This window comes from Corvus cornix, chromosome 3, assembly GCF_000738735.6.
Source record: "Corvus cornix cornix isolate S_Up_H32 chromosome 3, ASM73873v5, whole genome shotgun sequence".
NCBI classification, from domain to species: Eukaryota; Metazoa; Chordata; class Aves; order Passeriformes; family Corvidae; genus Corvus; species Corvus cornix.
In genome coordinates this window covers 99,465,094-99,485,416 of record NC_047056.1, presented here as the reverse complement: position 1 = coordinate 99,485,416, position 20,323 = coordinate 99,465,094, and the positions used below count along the sequence as shown (strand labels likewise).

Below are 20,323 nucleotides of genomic sequence, written 5' to 3'. Positions count from 1 at the left end.
CCTTGTAAAAACTGACCAACCCTCCTGTGTGACTGTGCAATTTGGTGATTGCCCATTTATGCCTTGGCAAAGAGGGTTTTATTAATAACCTGGTTAATTAAGTAATAGGAAGTGAATGAATGTTTTACCAGATGCATTTCTATAGGTAATTGAACAATGATTTTGTTGCTGTTGGTGTACAGTGTCGTAGTCTGATTCAGATAATTCGATCTAGTCTGAACCTACTTTATTGTAAAAAACAAACAAAAAACCACCACCAAAACCCACCAAACAACACACCACCACACTTTCCCACCAAAAGAATTTCAAACAAACACACCCCAAACAAAATGCCAAAAATCTCGGTTTTCATCTGATTTGTTTCTCTAGTCTGACTCAGCCTAAGGGAGCACAAGCCAAACCTCCAGTGAAGGAGTGGAGGCAGGGCAGGACTCTGCTTTGCATTGCAGCCTGTGTTTGGCTTGGCCTTCAGAAACTCTGCTTAAACCAGTCTGGAAACAACAGCTCCCTGACTTTGTAGAGGTGGGAGATTTATCTCCATCACAGTTTTCTAGGGATACTAATATCCCTGATTCTGATCCCTGTAAATGGTATCAGCATGCTGGGATTTATAATTCTTGAATGAAGTAGTGCAATTAAAATAAAAAAGTTTACTTTATGGCAGAGTCTTGTATGAGTTCATTATTTTTTCTTAAAATAAATTTTGTTGAAACCCTGATGCTTTTCCTTAAAAGAGGTGTTTTCACCTCGTCAATTTAGTTAAGAAGAGAAATACAAAGCATATTTGGCATTGAATAGGCAGATGAATGATTTCTGTTTACTAACAGAAAAATTGGTAAACAGAGACAGTGGCACAAAGCAAGCCTTTAAACAGAGATAACATTATTTATTTATTATATTATAACTGGCCAAAACATTTTTTTGAGACTTTGTGGTCATCTTCAGATGGAAAGCACCTATTTTATGTATTCATGCTTATACTTATATTTCTCATGCAAAATTGAGCATGACTTCTAATTATGGCTTAGGCGTTAAAATTAAATCCTTGCAAATGTCTTCAGAACTTCGGGGTGGTGCCTTCTGATATTTACAAATATCAAATTTTTGTGTTTGTCAGATAGTACGTACAAGAATTAAAGATTCATTAGTTTTAGTAGTAACTGATTTTGTGAACGTTCATTTCTATATAAGATCCTGAAGGTGTTAAGCCAACTGAGCTTTCCCTCTGCTGCAGCAAAGAGAGAGATCATTTCACGTTGAACTCTTGTAATAGAATGAAGTATTAACATGAAGTTTATTAGAAAGCAAGTAGAAACAAATAATTAAACACCAGCTTTAACCATTAGTAGGTAGTTGCCTGCTGAATTATCTGGTTGATTTTTTTTTTAAATAGCTGGGATTCCTGATCCTCTCTGAAATACCTTCTGAGATGAGCCAAGTGAAATATATGCAATATCCAAAAATACCCTCACCGTTTTACAGCTTTTCCAAGTCTATTTTTTTATCAGGTTGTACCACTTCTTATGTCTCTGCAACTGGGTGAATCTTTGATACCATGTATCTTGCCAAAGTGTGTGCTTTCAATTGGCCATTTAATGCTCCATTCTGTATCGTGGAACAGAATTGCCCTTTATTTTGGAACTAGACATGTGGAGCTGAACTCTCAGTGAAACAGGATGTTATCCTTAAAACTTTGGGCGAGTGTACTGGAAGCAGCATAGACAGAAAGATTCTGGTTATATTTTTGTTCTGATGCTTCAAAGAAAAGTAGATTGATTGTTTTCTTGTTAAGTTTAGTATCTGTAGAATTGTAATGTAAATTAAAACTGTAATGTTTAAATATCGAGATTACATAAAATAAAAACCTGAAAATTGCATTTAAATGAATTAGCTCTCCAACTTCTCTTTTGTAGGTGCTTGGTTTAGTATGTTACTGGGGACTTTCACAAAACATGGTGTCTGCCCTTGGGATGTGGATCAGACTAGTGACTTAGAACAGTCAGTGTCAGGCATTTATTGCTCTGTTTGTTTTATAATAGAACCTTAGAAATGTTTTACTAAAAATGCATACTCTTTGGTGTGGTGGTTATAGCGAAGCTGAGTTTTAAGTAAATCTGAGTAGGTCCTACCTGAACAACACACTTTTACATATCTGTGAGCATATTATTTGTCCCATTATAGCTTGATCACTCTGTTTGGGAAAACAGGTCTGCCTAGAACTGATTGACTGAAATTTGGGCTGAAATTCATAAATCATTTCAGTATTTTAATTGGTTTAGAATTTAGATGCTGTAATAATCCAACAGAGATGATTGATGTATTGAGTTGGGCAGCAATTGAACACCTGCACTATGGCAAAGATTCCTGAAAAGAAACTGAAGCTTTGCCATTGTTTTGGAATCTCTGCAGTAGTAATAGTATCTTGTCCTAGATTATATGTTTTATGATGTCTTAACAGTTTAATTGCTTCAGTAATTTGACAAGAAAAAAAATTTGAGTTGCAAAAGGTGTTCTGGCTCATTGTAGTCAGACTGGATTTGTTGTGTTGGCCAGGAGAAGTGATGCTTACACCTTGATTAATATAACAATATTCCTTGAGGATCTATAAAATAGAGATTTTTCCTTTAAAAACTATTTTAAAGTTGCTAGTATATATATTACTAAAAAATTAACATATATATATATCTCTATAGGGAAGGAAGATTATAGCTTTCCTTTGTTTCTAGAAGATAAACAAAAAAATGAAGCTTACAAAATCTCCATCTTAAATTTTCAGATAGCTGTGGCACAGAAACTCTTGATCTGTGGACTGTCCTTACTCTTCCACATGACTATTACAAAAACTTTGCCTGTGGAATACAACATTGATGATAACTTCAGAGCTACAGCATCATGGCCTGTAAGGTTTTTCTACCTATATGTGTCTCTTATGGCTGCCAGACCCAAGTATTATTTTGCATGGACTTTAGGTAAGTATACGTTTTAAAATATAATAATAACAGAAAGAGCATGTACTGAGAATCATCTGAGATGTGCACACTTAAATGTGTATTAACAAGTGGCAGTGCCCTCTTGAGGCCTTAGGAAAACCTGGTTGCATTTAAGTATTTCGAGGTATAAAGTACATTGAATAGTGTCTCTCTTTTTGAGAAACAAAAGCTACCAGAAATTTAAGCACAGTGTTGGGAGAGTGTTGCAAATGAGATCATAGTCTCCTTTACAAGTCTGAGTGAAACATAAGGAGTTTTGGAGAGTGACAGTGTTTCAGTGAACAATGAACTTAAAAAAAAATTAGTAGTAAATCTGGTCTGATGTTAAATCTTTCTTTTTGTTTGTTTGTGGCTTTTTTAAAATTTATTTTGATACCTTTCTTTTTGGCATATCTTCAAAGTTAATTTTAACCTCTTTCTGTGGTTAGTTATCAGTAATTTGCTTGATGTTATTCAATCATGAAGGAAAATTAATACTTTGGAATTCAGATGCATGATACTGCTGTTAATAGTAGGTGGCATTTTCAGAATTTGATGGGTTGACGCTTCAGTTTTAGTATTTGTTTACTAAAAGTTTGAATCGCTGGTGGGACAACATGCTTAGTAACTTATTTAAGACACTTGAATAGATTATATAGTTTAAGGAATATTTTGCATTTCCCCTCATGTTACTTGTAAAAAAAATGACACATACAGCAAGAAGATGCTTTATTTAAGTAAGCTGACATCTTGGAAGTGGTTCACACAACAGATTTCATCAGCTTCCTCCTCCTCTCCAGTTTTACATATTTGCCTCATAATTCTTTTGAAAGAGAATCTGTGGGAACAATTCAATAAAGAAAGCTTTAGTGTAGCAGAGCAGCATGACTCATTTACAGCTGTTGGTTTCATTCCTGGTAAATGAATAAAATGCTTTCAGCTTGTCTGGATATAGTAATTCTGGGGCTTGTTGTGGAAAGAAATACTTTTGTATATTGTGGTCTTACATACCCATATCATCATCTGTAAATAGTAGTAGTCATCTGAAAAGTGAATAATTTTATTTGGGTTATTTTTTGCCTTTAATACTTCAGTTGGATTCCTCCTTCTGCACTTGCTAGCAGTGTAGAGCTAGCATTCCTTTGGAAAATACCAAAGAAAATAAACGATACCAGCTCTGTACTTCTAGTTTGTTAGGTAGCTTTTTTTTGCCTTCTTTCCACTTTGTCTCATCTAAACTTACATTGGTAGGAGCAGAATGTGAGCGGCTTTAAAAGTTTTACTGAATCTTACACCTTTGAGTTGTACATTACTGTTCTTTGCACTTTAAAAAAATGTGTTAATGAAATGAATTACTTGAATACTAAAATGCTAGTTAATAAAATGAATACTAACTGTAGTTGTAGTCTAACTCTAGTTATCATCTTTGTATTCTAGCTTGCAAAACATTATGGAGTTTGTGTCTCCAGCTGTTTCTAATTGAGCATAAAATTATTGCCCAGTGTTTGAAGTTGACATAATGACATCAGATGTAAGGCAGCAAATTTTGTCGCTTTCAAAGATGTTTTTAAAAAAATTTCACAAGGAAGTAAAAATATTATAAATTCAAAAACACCTCACTGCCTTGTACGTGGCCATCCTAATTTGAAAAATACAGCTGAGGAAATTGTAGAAAATTACTGTTTTCTTCTGTTAGGTTTGTGCTGCTCTGTGTGAGGTGCTGTGAATGTGCACCTGCTTAGAGGGAATCACACAATTTAATCTTTATGCTTTAAGTATCACTGTTGCTGCATAATGAAGACCAAAGTCATGCATCTGAGCATTGAGCTGCTGTCTCAAATCATTACAACCAGCCACTGTTTTGTGGTCTTGATGCATCTCATTGAGTTTGTTTTTCTGTCTGCTTGCTCAAGCAAGTCCAAGTAGGTGGTATGGGAGACAGCGAACATCTGTACTGTGAAGTAGCTACTGCTACCTCTCATTCTCATGCTTTTGTACGAGTTTATGAATTGGAGGCTGGTGTTGCTTGGATTGTTTTCTGTTTGTTCAAGTCATCCTCAGTATTTAAAAGAAAAAATAAATGTAGTCTTTAAAATATGATAAATGTTTTGAACAAACTACATGATGCACCATTTGTAATACAGATGGTTAATAATTTGTTTCTTTTTGTCTCATTGCAGCAGATGCAATTAATAATGCAGCAGGGTTCGGTTTTAGAGGCTATGATAAAAATGGAGTTACACGTTGGGATCTAATATCAAATCTGAGAATTCAGCAAATAGAGGTTTGTTTCTGGCTCTTTTGAAAAAACCCCACATGCCTGTGTAGGTAGTTGCTCTTAATTTCAGTAACTTTTCCTACGCTTTCATTTGTTAAGATAGTGAATATATTCTGTCAGAAAGGATGTGTTCACACCTTTAGAATAGGGTGGACAATAGCCTGCTTTGAACATGTTCTACTTGTCAGTTGACTTCCAAAATATTTTGCAGTTATAAGTAGAGTAAATAACTTATTCAACTCATCACAAAGTTGGGTGGGAGGATTTATAATTTATACACAAGAATTTTGAAACACATTGTGACACACTGCAATCATGGAAATAATAAGTTTGTTTTGCTTTACAGTTTTCCACGAGTTTCAAGATGTTTCTTGATAACTGGAATATCCAAACAGCTCTTTGGCTCAAAAGGTATTTATTTCTTAAAGGAAAGCTTTTCTCCACTGAAGTTTCTTAGATAAATATTTCTTTGAAGATGGTATAGCATTTAAAGCTAACCCCCACAGAACATCACTTGCTTAGCAACTGCACGGGACATTGTTCTTGTAATACTTGAATTAAAGCCTCTGAGTTTAGGACTTCTCTCTCAGTGTAAACTATCAAGTTTTGATAGAAACTGTTTTTCTTCACCGGCCGTAGGGAACCTAAAACTGTTAATCTGCAGAGGTCTCTTTTTTCCCTCTCTTAGCATTCAACCAGGGCATGTTGCTGAGAGCAGCAGGCAAAATGTACATCTCAGCCTCTGAAAGCTCTGCATTATTTATAGCCACAGAGTGATACAGGAGCTTCCATACGTTCTGTGAGAGAGCTTTCTGCACTCCTTCCATTATGAGTGCATGACAGACATCAAACCCTACAATGTGCTGTCAGCAAAATTTCCAAATTAATCCCTCTCAGCTGCACTCCTTTTCCTTGCCTGGGGAACAGGTACAGTGCCCTGTGAACTACATCATTCTGCTTCTTTGTGGTAAGGAGAAAGTGGAAGTGTTCCTGAGTAGTGCATGGGTGTTGTTTCCCTTCTTCCAGTCCGACTGTTGAGTTCGTCTCCTATCCATAGGTGCAAGTTTAACTGAGACCCTATCTTGGGATCACTTAGAGGACTTTACCCCTTATTCTAGGATAGCTGGCAACAGGGTGTCTCTTCCATCAAATGTCTTCATAGTGTGTTATAATTTCATCCCTAAATATTTTGCTCACCCAGTTTAAAAAAGAAATTGAATTTTATGTGATTATTCTGGTTGGCTCAATAGTCAATGGAATCTATTGCTAGGACAGTCAACAAAAAATTGTATATTTGCAGGTAATAAAATGTAGCATTTCAAAAAGCAAATACGTCATTTAGCTATTTTAATTTAGTTAGAGAACAGAGGTTTAACAGTATTAAAACATAATAGGAAAAGGTTGTATTTCAACAAACTTTCAAATCTCCTAAATTGAATGATTCTAAACAAAAATTATTAGTGAAGGAGCACAGTATTTCTGTTGATAATTGAAAGAAAAAAAATGCAAATCAATTGCTCAGGGTGACAATGAAAAGATGTGAAGAAAAAGCGGCTCCTTTAAAAAGTATTTTTTAAAACAATAGTAGAAGAATCCTTGAGGATAGTCTAAATTGATTCTGTCAGAGTGAAAGGGTGTGGAAAGGTGGATGTTTGGTGAAAGTTTTGTTGCAAGTAAAAGATCATTTTAATTGATTATATATGAGCTCCATAAATAGTGGTAGAGAATATATATTTTTTTAGTAATAATTTTGGTTAGTTGCAATGCTCCAACAATTTGCATAGAGGATTTGCTCATGATTACTTTAAACATCCACTTTTAATACCTCACTTTTTTACCATTTATAGAAGTACCTAAAACTTTAGCTATTTATCTCATATGAAATGCCAGACATCAGCATTTGTTCTGTTCTTTTTGGATACTCCTTAAAGAGAAACTGAACCATCAGTTAACCCCTGATTGTGTAAAAACAAACTTGTAAAAAACACAGTTAATGGACCTACAGATCACAAAGAGGTTTAGTAAATATTTAGTGTAGATAATAATATACAGCAATTCAAAGGCATTATTGGACTTACAAGCATGTAAGTGAAAATAGATATTTACATAGTACCATATATCAACAAAATGTATCATTATAACGTTTCCTGACTGGGAAAGCTCTATGTTCCCCCTCAGCCTATTCTTTCTCTTTTCCAAAGAAACCATCTAATCTCATTTGTCTTTGGTCATGTTTGCAAAACCTCTGTGGTTCTTGTTGCTCAATTCTGAAATCTTCACAAACTTCTGTCTTCTTAGAGTGGATGTAGTACTTTTGCTAAGACCTTCAAAATCTTTCCCTGGCATTTTAGAAGCAGAGTTGATTAATAGGAGTGGATTCGTTATCATTATTTTCTTTGGGTAATACTGTGATGTATTAGAAAGGATGTTACATCTGTCATTTTTTTGCAGCATCAATCTACTGTTGATTCATGCTTAGCTGATACTCAGTGTTTCATACTGTTGATCCGTAGTCATACTCAGCTACACTTTTTCAGTAATGTTACAGGAATGGTACTGGTTTGTGTCTTCCACTTTTCTTATTAGATGTTCTATGCTTTGGACTTCATCTTGTTGGTTTCAGAACATCCTTCAAGTCTGCCAAGATAATTTTGGATTCTGGTGCTCTCTACTAAGAAAACAATGCCAATCTCATCCATCCCCACCAAAAAAGGAAGGGAAGACAAGGTGGAAAAATATAGTTCTCAGTCTACCACCTAACTTACTAAAGAAATTATAGAACCAGACCAAAGACAGTACCTTACTGAACAGTTGATGCATCTTCCCACTTTCAGAGCATTATGGATAAGATAACCTGAACCACCTGTATTTGAATAGATTTTCTCAACCTATTGTGATGACCATATTTCCTTGAAGCATTTGAACATGATTTATTATTGCTAAATCTATGGAAGTGTTTAAGTTTTCTTTTTATCCTTTGAAATTGAAGTCTGATGATTTGGTTTTTTGTACTGTATCTTTCCTCACTTGCACTGACACAGCTGAAATTTGGTTAGTTAATTTAGTGAGTTTTGTTTGCTGCTGAATGCTTTTCAGGGGACAATTTCAGTACTTTAAATCAAATAAAGATTGAAGACATGTATCACTTTATTAATGAGACGTAATTAACCACCAGTCATATACCTTTAGAAATAATAGCAGTACTAGAACACATAACATTTTGTATGTGATTAGTGCTCTGGTGTAATAAACATTTTTAAACACTCTTCTGTAACTAACCCTAAGCAGTTTAAAAAGCACACATGTACGTACACAATTAATGCAAACTGCGCCTCCTCTCCCAAGGATGTGTGGGATACAAAACCCTGCTTGCATGCAGTGCCTGTGGGAGATGTGGGTGCTCCAGCTTGGGGTGAACCCGTTGATTTCACATGCCCACTAGAAAAGCCTGGCACAAATCCATGTGCCAGCAGCCAACAGGGATGAGACACTGCTCCCTGGCATGATGCACTGCACTGACAGTCCCCTATCTGGATGCAGCTACTCTGTGTCTACCAGGGGTGCTCTGTTTTGGCAAAGGCAGAGGTCATGGTGTTGGTGGGCGGACTTCTGGCAGTGTCAAACCAGGTTTTGATGAAAAGTATTTTGCTCCAAGATGTCTCCCCAACTCATTGCAAATTTTCCTAATGCTTTGCTACACCCGAGGCTTACAGATTCTTTGTAAAAAATGTCTCTGTTTACTATTCATCCCTGGCCAATATTGCTTTCCTCTTTAAGGTGATCTGTTTTGGGCAAATGTCCTCAGATAGTTTTGAGTACTACACCAGCCCCATGTTCTCATATTAATGGCCACTGTGAGTGAAGCCCTTTAGCAAGAGGAGGGGGTTGTGCACATATCCCACTGAAGACCTCATAAGATAAAACTTACCACATCTATTTGACTGGACTAAATTAGCAAATTACTCTTTCAATCTGCCCCTATTCACATCCTGTCTTTTTACCTTCTGTTCTTCAACATCCACTGCCATCAGTAGCTTTCAGTAAGCTTTCCTTTATGTGGAAGTTGCTGTAGTTAGATTAGTAGTGGATGTTGTGACTCTCTGTATCATTAGGTTGTCATCTTTGAATAACAGATGTGCATTCTCTTCTCTTTCTCTTTTACTTGCTATGTGGTTGTAAAACCTTTTTACATATTGGTGTCTATAGCCTTTTTAGTTAAAACTCATTTTTGTATGCTAGCCATAGATTTGTGCTCATGCATGCTTGTGCTGTTTATTTTTGCTTTGTTAGTTTGTATCTGTTTCCACATTTTCTATTGCTTTTTGGTTTTCAGATCATTAAAAAACTCTTGATGAAGCCATATCAGGACCTTACCATGTTTCCTATCATTCTTCCACATCATGATGGTTTGTCACTGTGTCATATAATGTTGTCTTCTAGAAACCACCTTTCTTGGATTCCTTTTTCCCTTCTTCCTTCTAGAATTCCTTACTATAGGTCCTTGTCTAGTAATTCAGCATCTCAATTTTAAAATAACACAGAGTTCATCATTCTCCTTATTTGATACTCTCTTGGCACTAGAGTATTTATTACAATTTCATCATCATGCTCACCTAATTGTCACACAGACACATTTTCAACTGTTGTTTCTTTATTATTCAAAACTGAAGGTGGTTGTTAGTTTTCCCCTGCTCCTATAAGCTGCTCTTATTTTATGGAAAACATACCTGACTCATCCCAAGAGTCTGGGGGTGGTTTGTGCCTTCCAGTGCAGCTTTTCAACATTCTTGGATGTTTTCCAAGATCAGTGGATCTTTTCCACATTCTTGGATGGCTCAAGATCCCTTATTAATGGCAACACCCATCTTTGGATGCTTGTGTATCACTTCATTAGGAATAAGGACCATGTGTGATGGTACTGAGCACAGTTTAGCACTCAGGGCTGGAATCAGGAGCTGTGAACAGATTTAAGCATTTTCTGTAAGCCATAATATAGTGACAACATTATTAAATAATAGAAAACTGCACTTGCATTGAAACTTTTGTATTGGAGATGAAACTGGTAAAAGTATAAATAATAGCTGAGAAGATCGTGGGTGATTTGCTTTGTGTTACTTATCTTGAGTTGTTTTTGACTTGCTAGAGTGTGCTATGAGCGAGCCACCTTCAGCCCAACGATCCAAACCTTCATCCTTTCTGCCATCTGGCATGGGGTTTATCCAGGATATTATTTAACATTTTTAACAGGAGTACTAATGACACTAGCAGCACGAGCTGTAAGTACCAACCAAGTATCTTCTTAAATAGTAAGTTTTGTAAAAGCAAATTGATCATGTTCTGTAGTCCAGAGATGCCTTTTACTGTTTATAAACAATCTGTCTGATAGTGGTGTTTACTCTTTTAGTTAGGAGAGCAATGGGAATGATTAATTAAAAGGAGGGCTTGATTGGTGGAAACAAACAAGACTGTACACAGCCTATAACATCTTTGTAGCATATCTTTTGTGGAAGCTCTTCCTGTGTATTAACTGATGGTGTGTTACTGTGGTATGCTGAACAGGTTGATGTAATCTAAAATAATTTGGAAAAAATCAGTGATGATGAGTAGCTTAAAATTTGGGTGTCAATGCTATATATTTCTAGAGTCTGCCTCATTCCTAATTTCTGTCCAGTACTGTTGTAAGGATGGTAACTAAAGAATGTTCCCTCTCAAGCGGCACATAAAAATCTCTAGTGCAATTACTATTTCAAGTTGTCCAGCCAGTAGTGCAGTCACGTTAACAAGCTTTTGCAGTTGCTATTCAGAACCATATGGAACCAGCAAATCTGCCAAGAAATCTCTCACAGTTCTGCCTTAGAAAGCTGTGTAAGAACAGAGACCGGTTTATCAGTCACTCAGTGGAAAAGAGGAACAAATTACACCTCAGATCAGAGCAGCATAACAGAGCACTTTTTTTGTTGAAAGAACCAGGAGAGTGAGAAATTAAATAGACTGCTCTATGGTTTCTATAATAGCTAGGGGAAGGTGGTACTTCAGATTTAGGTTGTTACTACATCAATAAAACAGATGCTTCTCTTTCTTCACAAGATGTGGTTATAGTCCTTGTTTGACAGAACCAACTCCTTTCTTTACAATAGATACAGCTTTCTTCCCCTTCCAGACTCTATCACAGGGAACTTTTGACATTTATCAGCCAGGAACCAAGGTTCGGGGATAGTTCACAGATAAAAGTTGTTTGCTTAGTGAGATGAGTCCAGTAAATTGGAGCGCTCACTGCCCTTCATCCTGGGCCTCTCTAGTAGACGACATTGTATTAATGTTTCATATGTATCAATCAATAGGCTTTAAAAAAATATTTTTAATTTCTGTATCAACGGGTACTTAATATTAACTAAGATATGTTAGAGGTACTTCAGCATATTTATTATTTAACTCTACTAGCCCTTAACTGCAAAGCTTGGCAGCTCTGATTCATGCTTTGTTGTATTATGCCTAAGCATGTATCCAGTTTATTTTGCCGCCTTTAATCATTACACATTTCATAATCAGGTGTTTACTAGTGGCAGTCATAGATTTATATTAAAAGTTGTTCTTCAAGTCCTAAAATATAGATTACAAGAACTTTTGTGAAGCTTCATCTGAGTTCTACTAAACTCAGGAACAAGTCCTTGCATGTGACCATAAGAATAAACTAGAGGGAGATGGCAGAATGAAGGATATGTAGCTAGAATTACTTGTTTGACTTAGCTTAACTAAGCAAAGACTGAGTGGGAATGTGGTATCTACAGGGCAATTAGAATAAGAAGAACAAGAAGGGTAAAAAAAGGTTTTTAATGTAAAGAATTAAATCAGCAGGAGCTAGCCTTGGATATGTTCTTTGGAACAAGGAGTTCTAAAGAAACTGAGGGTTGTGGAAGCTAAACAGTCTACTCTGGTGTGCAACTTTTCAGAGAGGACTGCTTTAGTGCAGGTGACCAGGAGGTGGCAACTGTGATATCAGGTTGGGGTCAAAGGCTGAATTGAGCCCATCTTGGCTTGTCAGCACTTAAGAGTGTGAGCAATGATAACAATTCTGTCAAAGTAAGGAGAGGCAAAGATTTGCTGATGTCTTAATTATAGACTTACATAAAACTGAACCCAAACCTGTGTGGGTTTTGTATCTGGGTTTCTTAAATACTTTTGGTATTCATTTTTTTGAGCAGAATTTTAGAACAAAAGAAGACTCAGCATAGAGAATTTAGTCATTTTGTAATAATTCCACTTGCTAGAAGTTAAGACTCCTGAAATGTGTAATCAGAATGGATATTTTGTATATTCTGATTTATACCCTGCTTGTCTTAAAATATATTTTACTGACAAGTGTATGAAAATGGCTTACCATATAGAAGCTTTCATCAGAAGCATTCTGGCCTTCACTTACTCCAAACCTCTATATTTATAGAACGGCTTGATAGAATAAAATGTCTGCCTCATTCAGACAAGCAGTGCAAATTTGCATTGGATTTAGGGTAGAATTAATTTACTTAAACTCTGTTTAAATTGATAAATGCTTAAATTCCCATGCTGAAAGAAGTGCAGGGAATTTGAGCCAATTCCTGTTGAAGGTGATGCACATTTGGAACAGTTCAAACATATTTGAGCGAACTGTAGCATTTAAATTCATCCTGTGACTTTTGTGTCAATGCAACAAACTCTGAGCTCTCAAGGTTTCTTCCTCAGCTAACGTAGTATTACCTGATTTTTCAGATCAGAAACAATATCAGACACTATTTTGTTGAATCTCCTGCTGTTAAACTATGTTATGATATTGTAACATGGATGGCAACTCAAGCAGCAATAAGTTACACAGTCGTGCCATTTGTACTGCTCTCTGTAAAACCCTCTTTCACCTTTTACAGGTAAGCACATTCTACCTGTTTCCTTTTCTTTAACTTACAATAGAAGTACTTGCAGTGGCAGATGATTTCTGAAGCTATTTTAGAGATATAATTATAGATTTGTAGCTGAGCAAACTGTATTTCTGTTCTAGTGCTTGAACATAGTGTGTCTTGTGTACGAAAGAGCGTTCACATTTTCCTGTCATAACAGACTTATTTTTCAGGAGGCAGGGGAAAAAACCTAACCAAAACCAAAAGCAGACAATACCTTTGACATTACTGTATGCCGTTGAACTATTTTATAGCGAGGCTAGATACTGACTTCCCAGAAATAACTTGTGAAAAAAGTTGAAAGCAGACTTCTGTTCACTTTACCCCTTGTTACACTACTAAATAGTGTGAGGGAAGACTTAATTTCTGATTTTCCCCTTATTTTACTTTTTGTAAAGGAAATATTAATGTTTTCATATCTTGCATGCAAAGTATTCTGTAAGAGTGGTCAGAATTTTATTGATATATTTTTTCTGTTTGTTTTTTTAGCTCCTGCTATTTCTGTCTTCATATTGCCAGCATCTTGGTGTTGTTGGTATTTCCATTGAAAAGAACTCAAAAAGGAAGTAAAAAGCATGAAAATGTCCAGCCCATGTGGTCCAGAAAACTAGAAGAAGAAAGTCTTTTGCAAAAGAACAGTTATTCCACAACAAATAATAGTTTCAGTCAGAAACAAGAAATAACCTGCAGATATCAAGCATTAAAACAGTGATTGAGGAAATACTATGATGAATATATTTTGTATGTTTTCAGAAACCCATTTTTAGCACCTTTTAAAGGGGTTTGTATTTGTTTGCAAAGATATTTAGTAAGAAAAGGATGCATTACCTAGGAAAATCACATACAATAGCAAGACTGGAAACAAAACAAATTAACCCCTCCCATGCCATGTCCCTGTGGGTCACGCCTTATATGAAGATATTACCATTATTTCAATGGGCACTCAGGACTTGCAACGTATGTCCATAGGGTCATATGTGTGCCCTTTGCTGAATGTACGTTGTGTATCCCAAGGCACTGATGGGGTGGAACAAAATTGTGTCAATCTAGGATTAACAAATGGAAATTAATTTTTCCAACGGAATGACTTGCCTTAAACCCTCTATTTACTGAAATATTGTTTCTAGTGGGTATTTCAAGTTTGATTTTATGTGGAAAGTGTTTCAAATATATAACACTATGTGCTATAAAGAAGGTAAAAGTAGGAAATGCAAAGTCACTAGAAGACTTTGGAATCTTTCAAAGGGAATTGCAATAAGCATCTCAGTATTTGGAGGGTTTTCTTAAAGTATCTCAAACTATTAGAGTACATCACAGAACTGTAAACATTGATGCCAAATTATAGTTAGGTTTCTTTGATAAAGAGTATAATTACTCTGAATGGATTAAAATGGCCCTTCTGAATGGATTAAAAACACCTCAAGATTTACCTTTTCCAGGGATTGCTAGTTCTAATGTAGGTTTCTTTTACTTTAAAGTACCTAAACCCAATAAAACACTGCCAAGTGGGCTTTGCAGCCAGAGGGGGAAAGGCAGCCACAAGGCACAGAAGACAATGTGCAAGCAGTGGGATTTCAATGAAAGTGCAGTTTTGCCCTTAAATACCAGAAATACTTGTTCTAGAATAGAACTGTTTTACAAAAAGTGATTTTTAATACTTAAAGTTATTTTGAATTTTCAGGCATCAGTTAGTTGATGATGCTTTCAGTATAAAATAGCAAAATTAACCTTGAAGCTCCAGCACATAGGTAGTCAAACATGAAATGACTATTATAACCAATTTCTGTATGCTTGATAATTGATGAACCTTTATCCAAAGAAGTGTGTGAATTTGAGGAAAAGCTTTTTCTTTGAATTAGAATTTTAGATGCAAATTTCATGTCATATTTCTGGGTAACATAATGAAAGAAAATCCTTCAGAATATCTAACTGTCTGAATTATGGAAGTGTGTCAAGGAAACAGTGCAGTGGTTGTATCTATTCCCGACCATTTATTGTGATGATGGTCAGTGCTAGAGTACTACTGTTAAAGGGCTATATTTTAATTGCATATATTCTGTATTTTCGTATAATTTTTTTAAGTAAACACAAACTGTTTATCCATGTGGGGTTTATTTTTAATTTTAGACCAGATACAAAGTAATACCAGAGAAAAATAATGCAGCTGGTAGATTAATAACTAACAAATGATTGAGGAAATTTTGTCATAATATTTTGAAACTTTTAAGTTTTCATCAAATATTTAGCACCAGTTGAATGAGTATTCTTACTACCAGAAGTACAATGATGGTCCTCAGCTTTGGGGATATTGCCATGCAAAAATCATCACAGAACTCCCTAAAGAACCAGACCCTAAGTTAGGTCAGAGTTGTTTCCTTGCTGACATAACTCTGTGTCTGGCCCTTGGCTCCTTGCATAAAACTACAGGAGGAGGAGAACATAACTTCCCATATATGTAGGCTAGCACTAATTAATCTACTCAGAAAGGGGGAACTGAATATGAAATGAGTGGATGAGTCTGTTTAGATGAGCAGGGATGTTCATTGTTTCCGTGCCAGCTGTATTATCTTTAAGATAAAGTAATCTGACTTTTAAATCCTTCCTTTGATTGCCCAGGTAGACTTCCCCTTACATGAGGTTGTGGTTGTCATGTGCCTCTTTGACACCGCATTATGGTTTTCTTCTTGCTAATAAGTAAGGGCATGCTAGTTTGTTTGATCATCCTTGTTAAATACAGAATCAGGAAAGACATTTTTTTGCTTTCTGTACTTGAAGGGATATTTACATAAAAGAAAAAATGAGATTTGCACATTTCTGGGTGGGTAAGTAGAAATATGGTTGATTCTTTCAGCATTTGTTACTCTTGAATATAAATTCATCTTATTGGTGCAGTCTCCAAATCTATTCAAACAAACACTTTTGGATGCCAGTGTAATGTGCTGTTTTCCTATTTATGTTCTGGTACTCTTGTTTTACTGTTTTGGCATGCATGCCTGTGTGTGCTATGGAGACTTCCTAATTCTTCTTAATGAAATATGGAAACAGTTGTCAGGGCTCCCAGAAAATAAGGAGGTTTAGGGTAGTGTAGACTGGTACTTCAGTGTGAATGAATTCAGAGGTACAGTTTTGTTCAGAACTTTTGTATATAGGGAAATTAAAACAACTAAGAAAATACATTCACGCTTTCATTGGGCACAAGTGGCAAAATACAGGTTTCAAAATTGGACATGACTTTTTTCATTATTTGAACTCAATAAGTAATTGCAAAACAAGAAAATTATGACAATTAATTCTGCACAGAATTTAAGTATAATGTCCTAGAATTTACCCTTTAAATGCTATTGTTAAATATAAAAGGACTTTGAACAAAAATCTGCTCTTCATGCAAATGAATTCTCTTGGGGACTATGGAAAGAAGTGTTTTGTTTTAATGGCAGCACTCTGATTTTAGTAAAACTGGGGTTTTGATGTTTCTTTCCCTCTGCTTTACTCGTTTTCTGCCTTGCTATCTCACCGGATCCTTTTTATCCATTTGATCGGAAAGTCAAGAGCAGCCAGCCCCAATGCTTTAGACAGTTTTTAGGTTTTACACACATCATTTGATAATAGTGAATTTGAAAGGATGGTAGTGATTACTATTCCTCTTCCTGAGAAAAACTGTAGAAAGTATATTTCCTATAAATGTTTTGGACATGAAGGAAACATGGTTTTAAGTATTCTTTCACTTATTAACTAATGTATATCCAAAAGGTAAAAGTGTTTCCTGTATTGCAGATCAGCACACTATGAAAAGTAAATACAACATATCATTCATAATTTTATGGTGCTTTGCAGATATATGCCTATTGTGAACAGTTCATTCAGGCACTTAATGAGTTAATGTTAGTTAGTAAATGTAGTCACCCTGATAGTAACTATTTGCTTGCTTAACTTCTTTTAACTTTTATGATTCTGTGCTAATGAGAGAGATTTATATTACATATTTAAATAATACATTCAGTGGTGCCCACTACTGTTGTAATCAAAAAGGCTTTGTTAGCTTTGCAGTTACAGATATGTCCTTCTTATTCAGGAAACTTATTCTTCCCTGGCCATCCCTTAAGGTGACATGTAGACAAGATTTCAATAATTGGTGACATTTGAAAATGCATTACATCTAAAAATATTGGTATGCATTTCAATATGCTCTTGATTACAAATCACACTATAGTGAGAAGACCATGAAGAGACCTTAGTATATTCCCTACTCTACACTGACATGTGGTGTAAGATTTACCAATGTAGTATATTATTTATTAGAAGAATTTTACACTTAAAGGACTTTTTCTGTTTCCCCAAGGGGAATAAGTAATATTAATATAAATGCTAGGCTTGTATGACAGGATGCACACTAGGTAGTTTTGCCTCTTTCGATGGCAGTGATTTGGATGGTGGTAAAATGTCCTCTGATGCAGAGGAGATGTTTGAGATCATCACCTCCTGTCTAATTCATATCAAAAGTAATTGTAACAAAATCTAGATTTTTTTCTCTCAGAAGCTTTGCAAACAAATTGTTGACAATTTGTTTAAATTCATGGTCAAATGTGTCTTCACGTTTGCATTCAAATGTGTAACTGTTGCTTATATGTAAACTTTCACATGTTCAACTTTATAAGTTGGCCTTGAAAGATAAAGAAATTTAAAAGCACAAGTTACTGTAATTTAGGCTTTCATTTCCCTTATCTTTAAGTCTTTCACTTTGTAATTCGCATTGAGTTCTGAAATCAGGCTTGAGAATTTAATTTTCATTGAAAATTTTGAAATAACACCATCTATGTTGAAAAGTGATCAGTGTTAGAAAAACAGATGAAAATAAATTTAAGGATTTTAATATGATGCAGACTCTATGTATAAAAAAATACACATTAGTTCTGTGCTGATTCATCACAGCATTTCACTACACGATTAACCTTTATTTATTTAGATCCAATAATACTCTGAACTGCACTTGGTGTATTTCTTAAATTTTCCTGATTAAAAATCAATTGACAATAAGTACTTTAATAAGTATTTAAATGCGATTCTGAATAAGTAAGCAGACACTAGTCAATTGAGCCTACTCTCATAAGATTACCAGATCTGTCTGCATCTCAGCTAGTTTGCACTGTCGGTCTTCATCTTCTTCACAGCCACGGTGGAAAAGGATGGCAGTGGAGAAGTCTCTAGTCAGAGCGTGTCCCATCTGTGGCTGGAAGGGTTTGTCACACAGTTCCTGCAGGGAGCTAACCCTGTGTGCAGAGCTTGACAGAGGTTCTACTTGCTTGTGACCCAGGCTGCAGCTGCTCTCTGCTACATCTGGCTGGATTTTTGACATGTTTGCTGTCTTAACCTAGGCATTTTGCAAACACCATGAAATCCAGGCATCCACAAAGTCACCCTGCAAAGTTACAACTACAAATATTGCAACACTTGCTTATTATGGTCAAAACTAAATGAAAAAAAGATTTCTTATACACTTGTTTCAGAATGGGCTTTTTGTAGGTTTTTTACAAAATCTAACCATCAAATGTATCAATTTTTGTCACATCAAATATTTAAAACATAATTTTGCTCAGTTTAAGTATACAAATGTGCAAAAGTAAATTCTGCCACTTTATCATCATTTGTGCATTAGCTGTGTGTCCAGTGACTTAGACCTGGTCTTGGTTTTAGATGATCTTAGGTTTTCTGAACCCATGTACATATCCATATAAACATTGTGTAAACTTTGAATTGACAAACTGTCATTACATATAATAAGAATAAAAACACTTAAAACAGCTTATGTCAATATTCAGATGAGGCTGGTGTTGAGCCCTCCAGTTGTACATTACAGCTGAAGGCTGTGGGGGCTCTATTCTCAGAGTACTTGAGCTTCCTGCTTTCTAAAGTGAAAACAGAATCTGTTGGTTACACTTTAAGTGGCAAGTAAAGGCTTCTTTCACAGTGTTGCAAAACCAACTTTTATAGGTTATTCTGCTGCAGGCTATGATGGAAAACTTGACGTCAGACTGAGATCTGAGGTAGGGCCACTTCTGGAGGAAGGTTTTTGTATTACTAGTGACTCAATCCAGCACCTTATTGAAACAAACCTCTTGGCAAAAGAGACCTCTGCACAATCTTCTTCCTTCCTTTTGTTCTCTAAGGAAGGAGTACCCCAGGCTGGATTTTCATTTAGGTTTCACTACAATATGTCATATGAATAGATAGCTGTGGTCCATGCTCTAGCCAGATTAGACTTGAAAATTGGGACAATGTAACCTGAAACAAAAAAATAGAGAAACAGGGTGCCTACAGACTGGTAATCAGAAAAGTGCAACACCGCGTGTTAAAGGTGCAACAATTATCACAATAAGTTAAGGAGTATTTGCCTATGCATCTTTTGCCTTTCTCTGTTTTTCAGTTCTCTTTACATCTCTTCTTTGTACCTTCTTTTGTCCAGTGGTGTTGACTATTTCTATGAAGAATCTGCTGATGTGTCTTACTGTGACAAAGGTGTCAAAATGCTACAATAGTAATTAGGTAGTTACTCTTAAATCCCAGACCTCAGATGTGTTCTAGATCAGTTAGAAGAGAACGTTCAAAATGTATTGGATGAAAAATACTTTAAGATGGGTAATATAGCATTATTCAAAGATGTTGTAATAAGTTATTCAATTTAAGAATTTTAAATATGGAACTTTATTCTTTCCTGCCTTGGTTACACATTCAAGGGAATAGTTTTACCTCAATGCAGAAGTAGTTATGCCTCCAACCACCCATATGTTAAGGTGAGAGAACACCCCTAAAAGTGGATAGCTACAGTATTCCTAAATTTGCCTTTCCTGGTTCAGATTATAATACATTGTCAGTGAATTTCATTTTTATTATTCCAAAATATATATTTTTTAAAAAGTGTTATTTTTCAACAGATCCATAAACTAAGTGTTGGTGTATGGTAAAATTAAAATACCACTGTTAGTTACACTGTGATTGTGATATTTTAATAATTACTTATTTCTAATTTGTCTCAGCAGTGCTGCAGAAACAGCATGCTGTTATGTTTTAAAGGTGTTTTTAACTTGCCTATAAATGTTCTTTTCTAATTTGTGTCTTTAAATCTGATTAAACTGTAGTTTAAAAAAAGTGAA

At 35.5% G+C, this 20,323-nt stretch overlaps 1 protein-coding gene across 4 annotated transcripts in view; it reads left to right on the top strand.

Annotated features, from left to right (window-relative positions):
- The window catches only part of MBOAT2 (membrane bound O-acyltransferase domain containing 2), a 96,011-nt gene extending 75,688 nt beyond the window's left edge, over positions 1 to 20,323 (top strand). For all 4 annotated transcript variants that reach the window (XM_039568746.1, XM_019282186.3, XM_019282185.3 and 1 more), the window contains 6 exons: positions 2,777 to 2,969; positions 5,150 to 5,253; positions 5,594 to 5,658; positions 10,391 to 10,523; positions 12,994 to 13,145; positions 13,665 to 20,323. In XM_039568746.1, the coding sequence (XP_039424680.1) occupies positions 2,777 to 2,969; positions 5,150 to 5,253; positions 5,594 to 5,658; positions 10,391 to 10,523; positions 12,994 to 13,145; positions 13,665 to 13,887 (870 nt within the window). In that variant the 3' untranslated portion in view covers positions 13,888 to 20,323. The remainder of the gene's footprint in view (positions 1 to 2,776; positions 2,970 to 5,149; positions 5,254 to 5,593; positions 5,659 to 10,390; positions 10,524 to 12,993; positions 13,146 to 13,664) is intronic.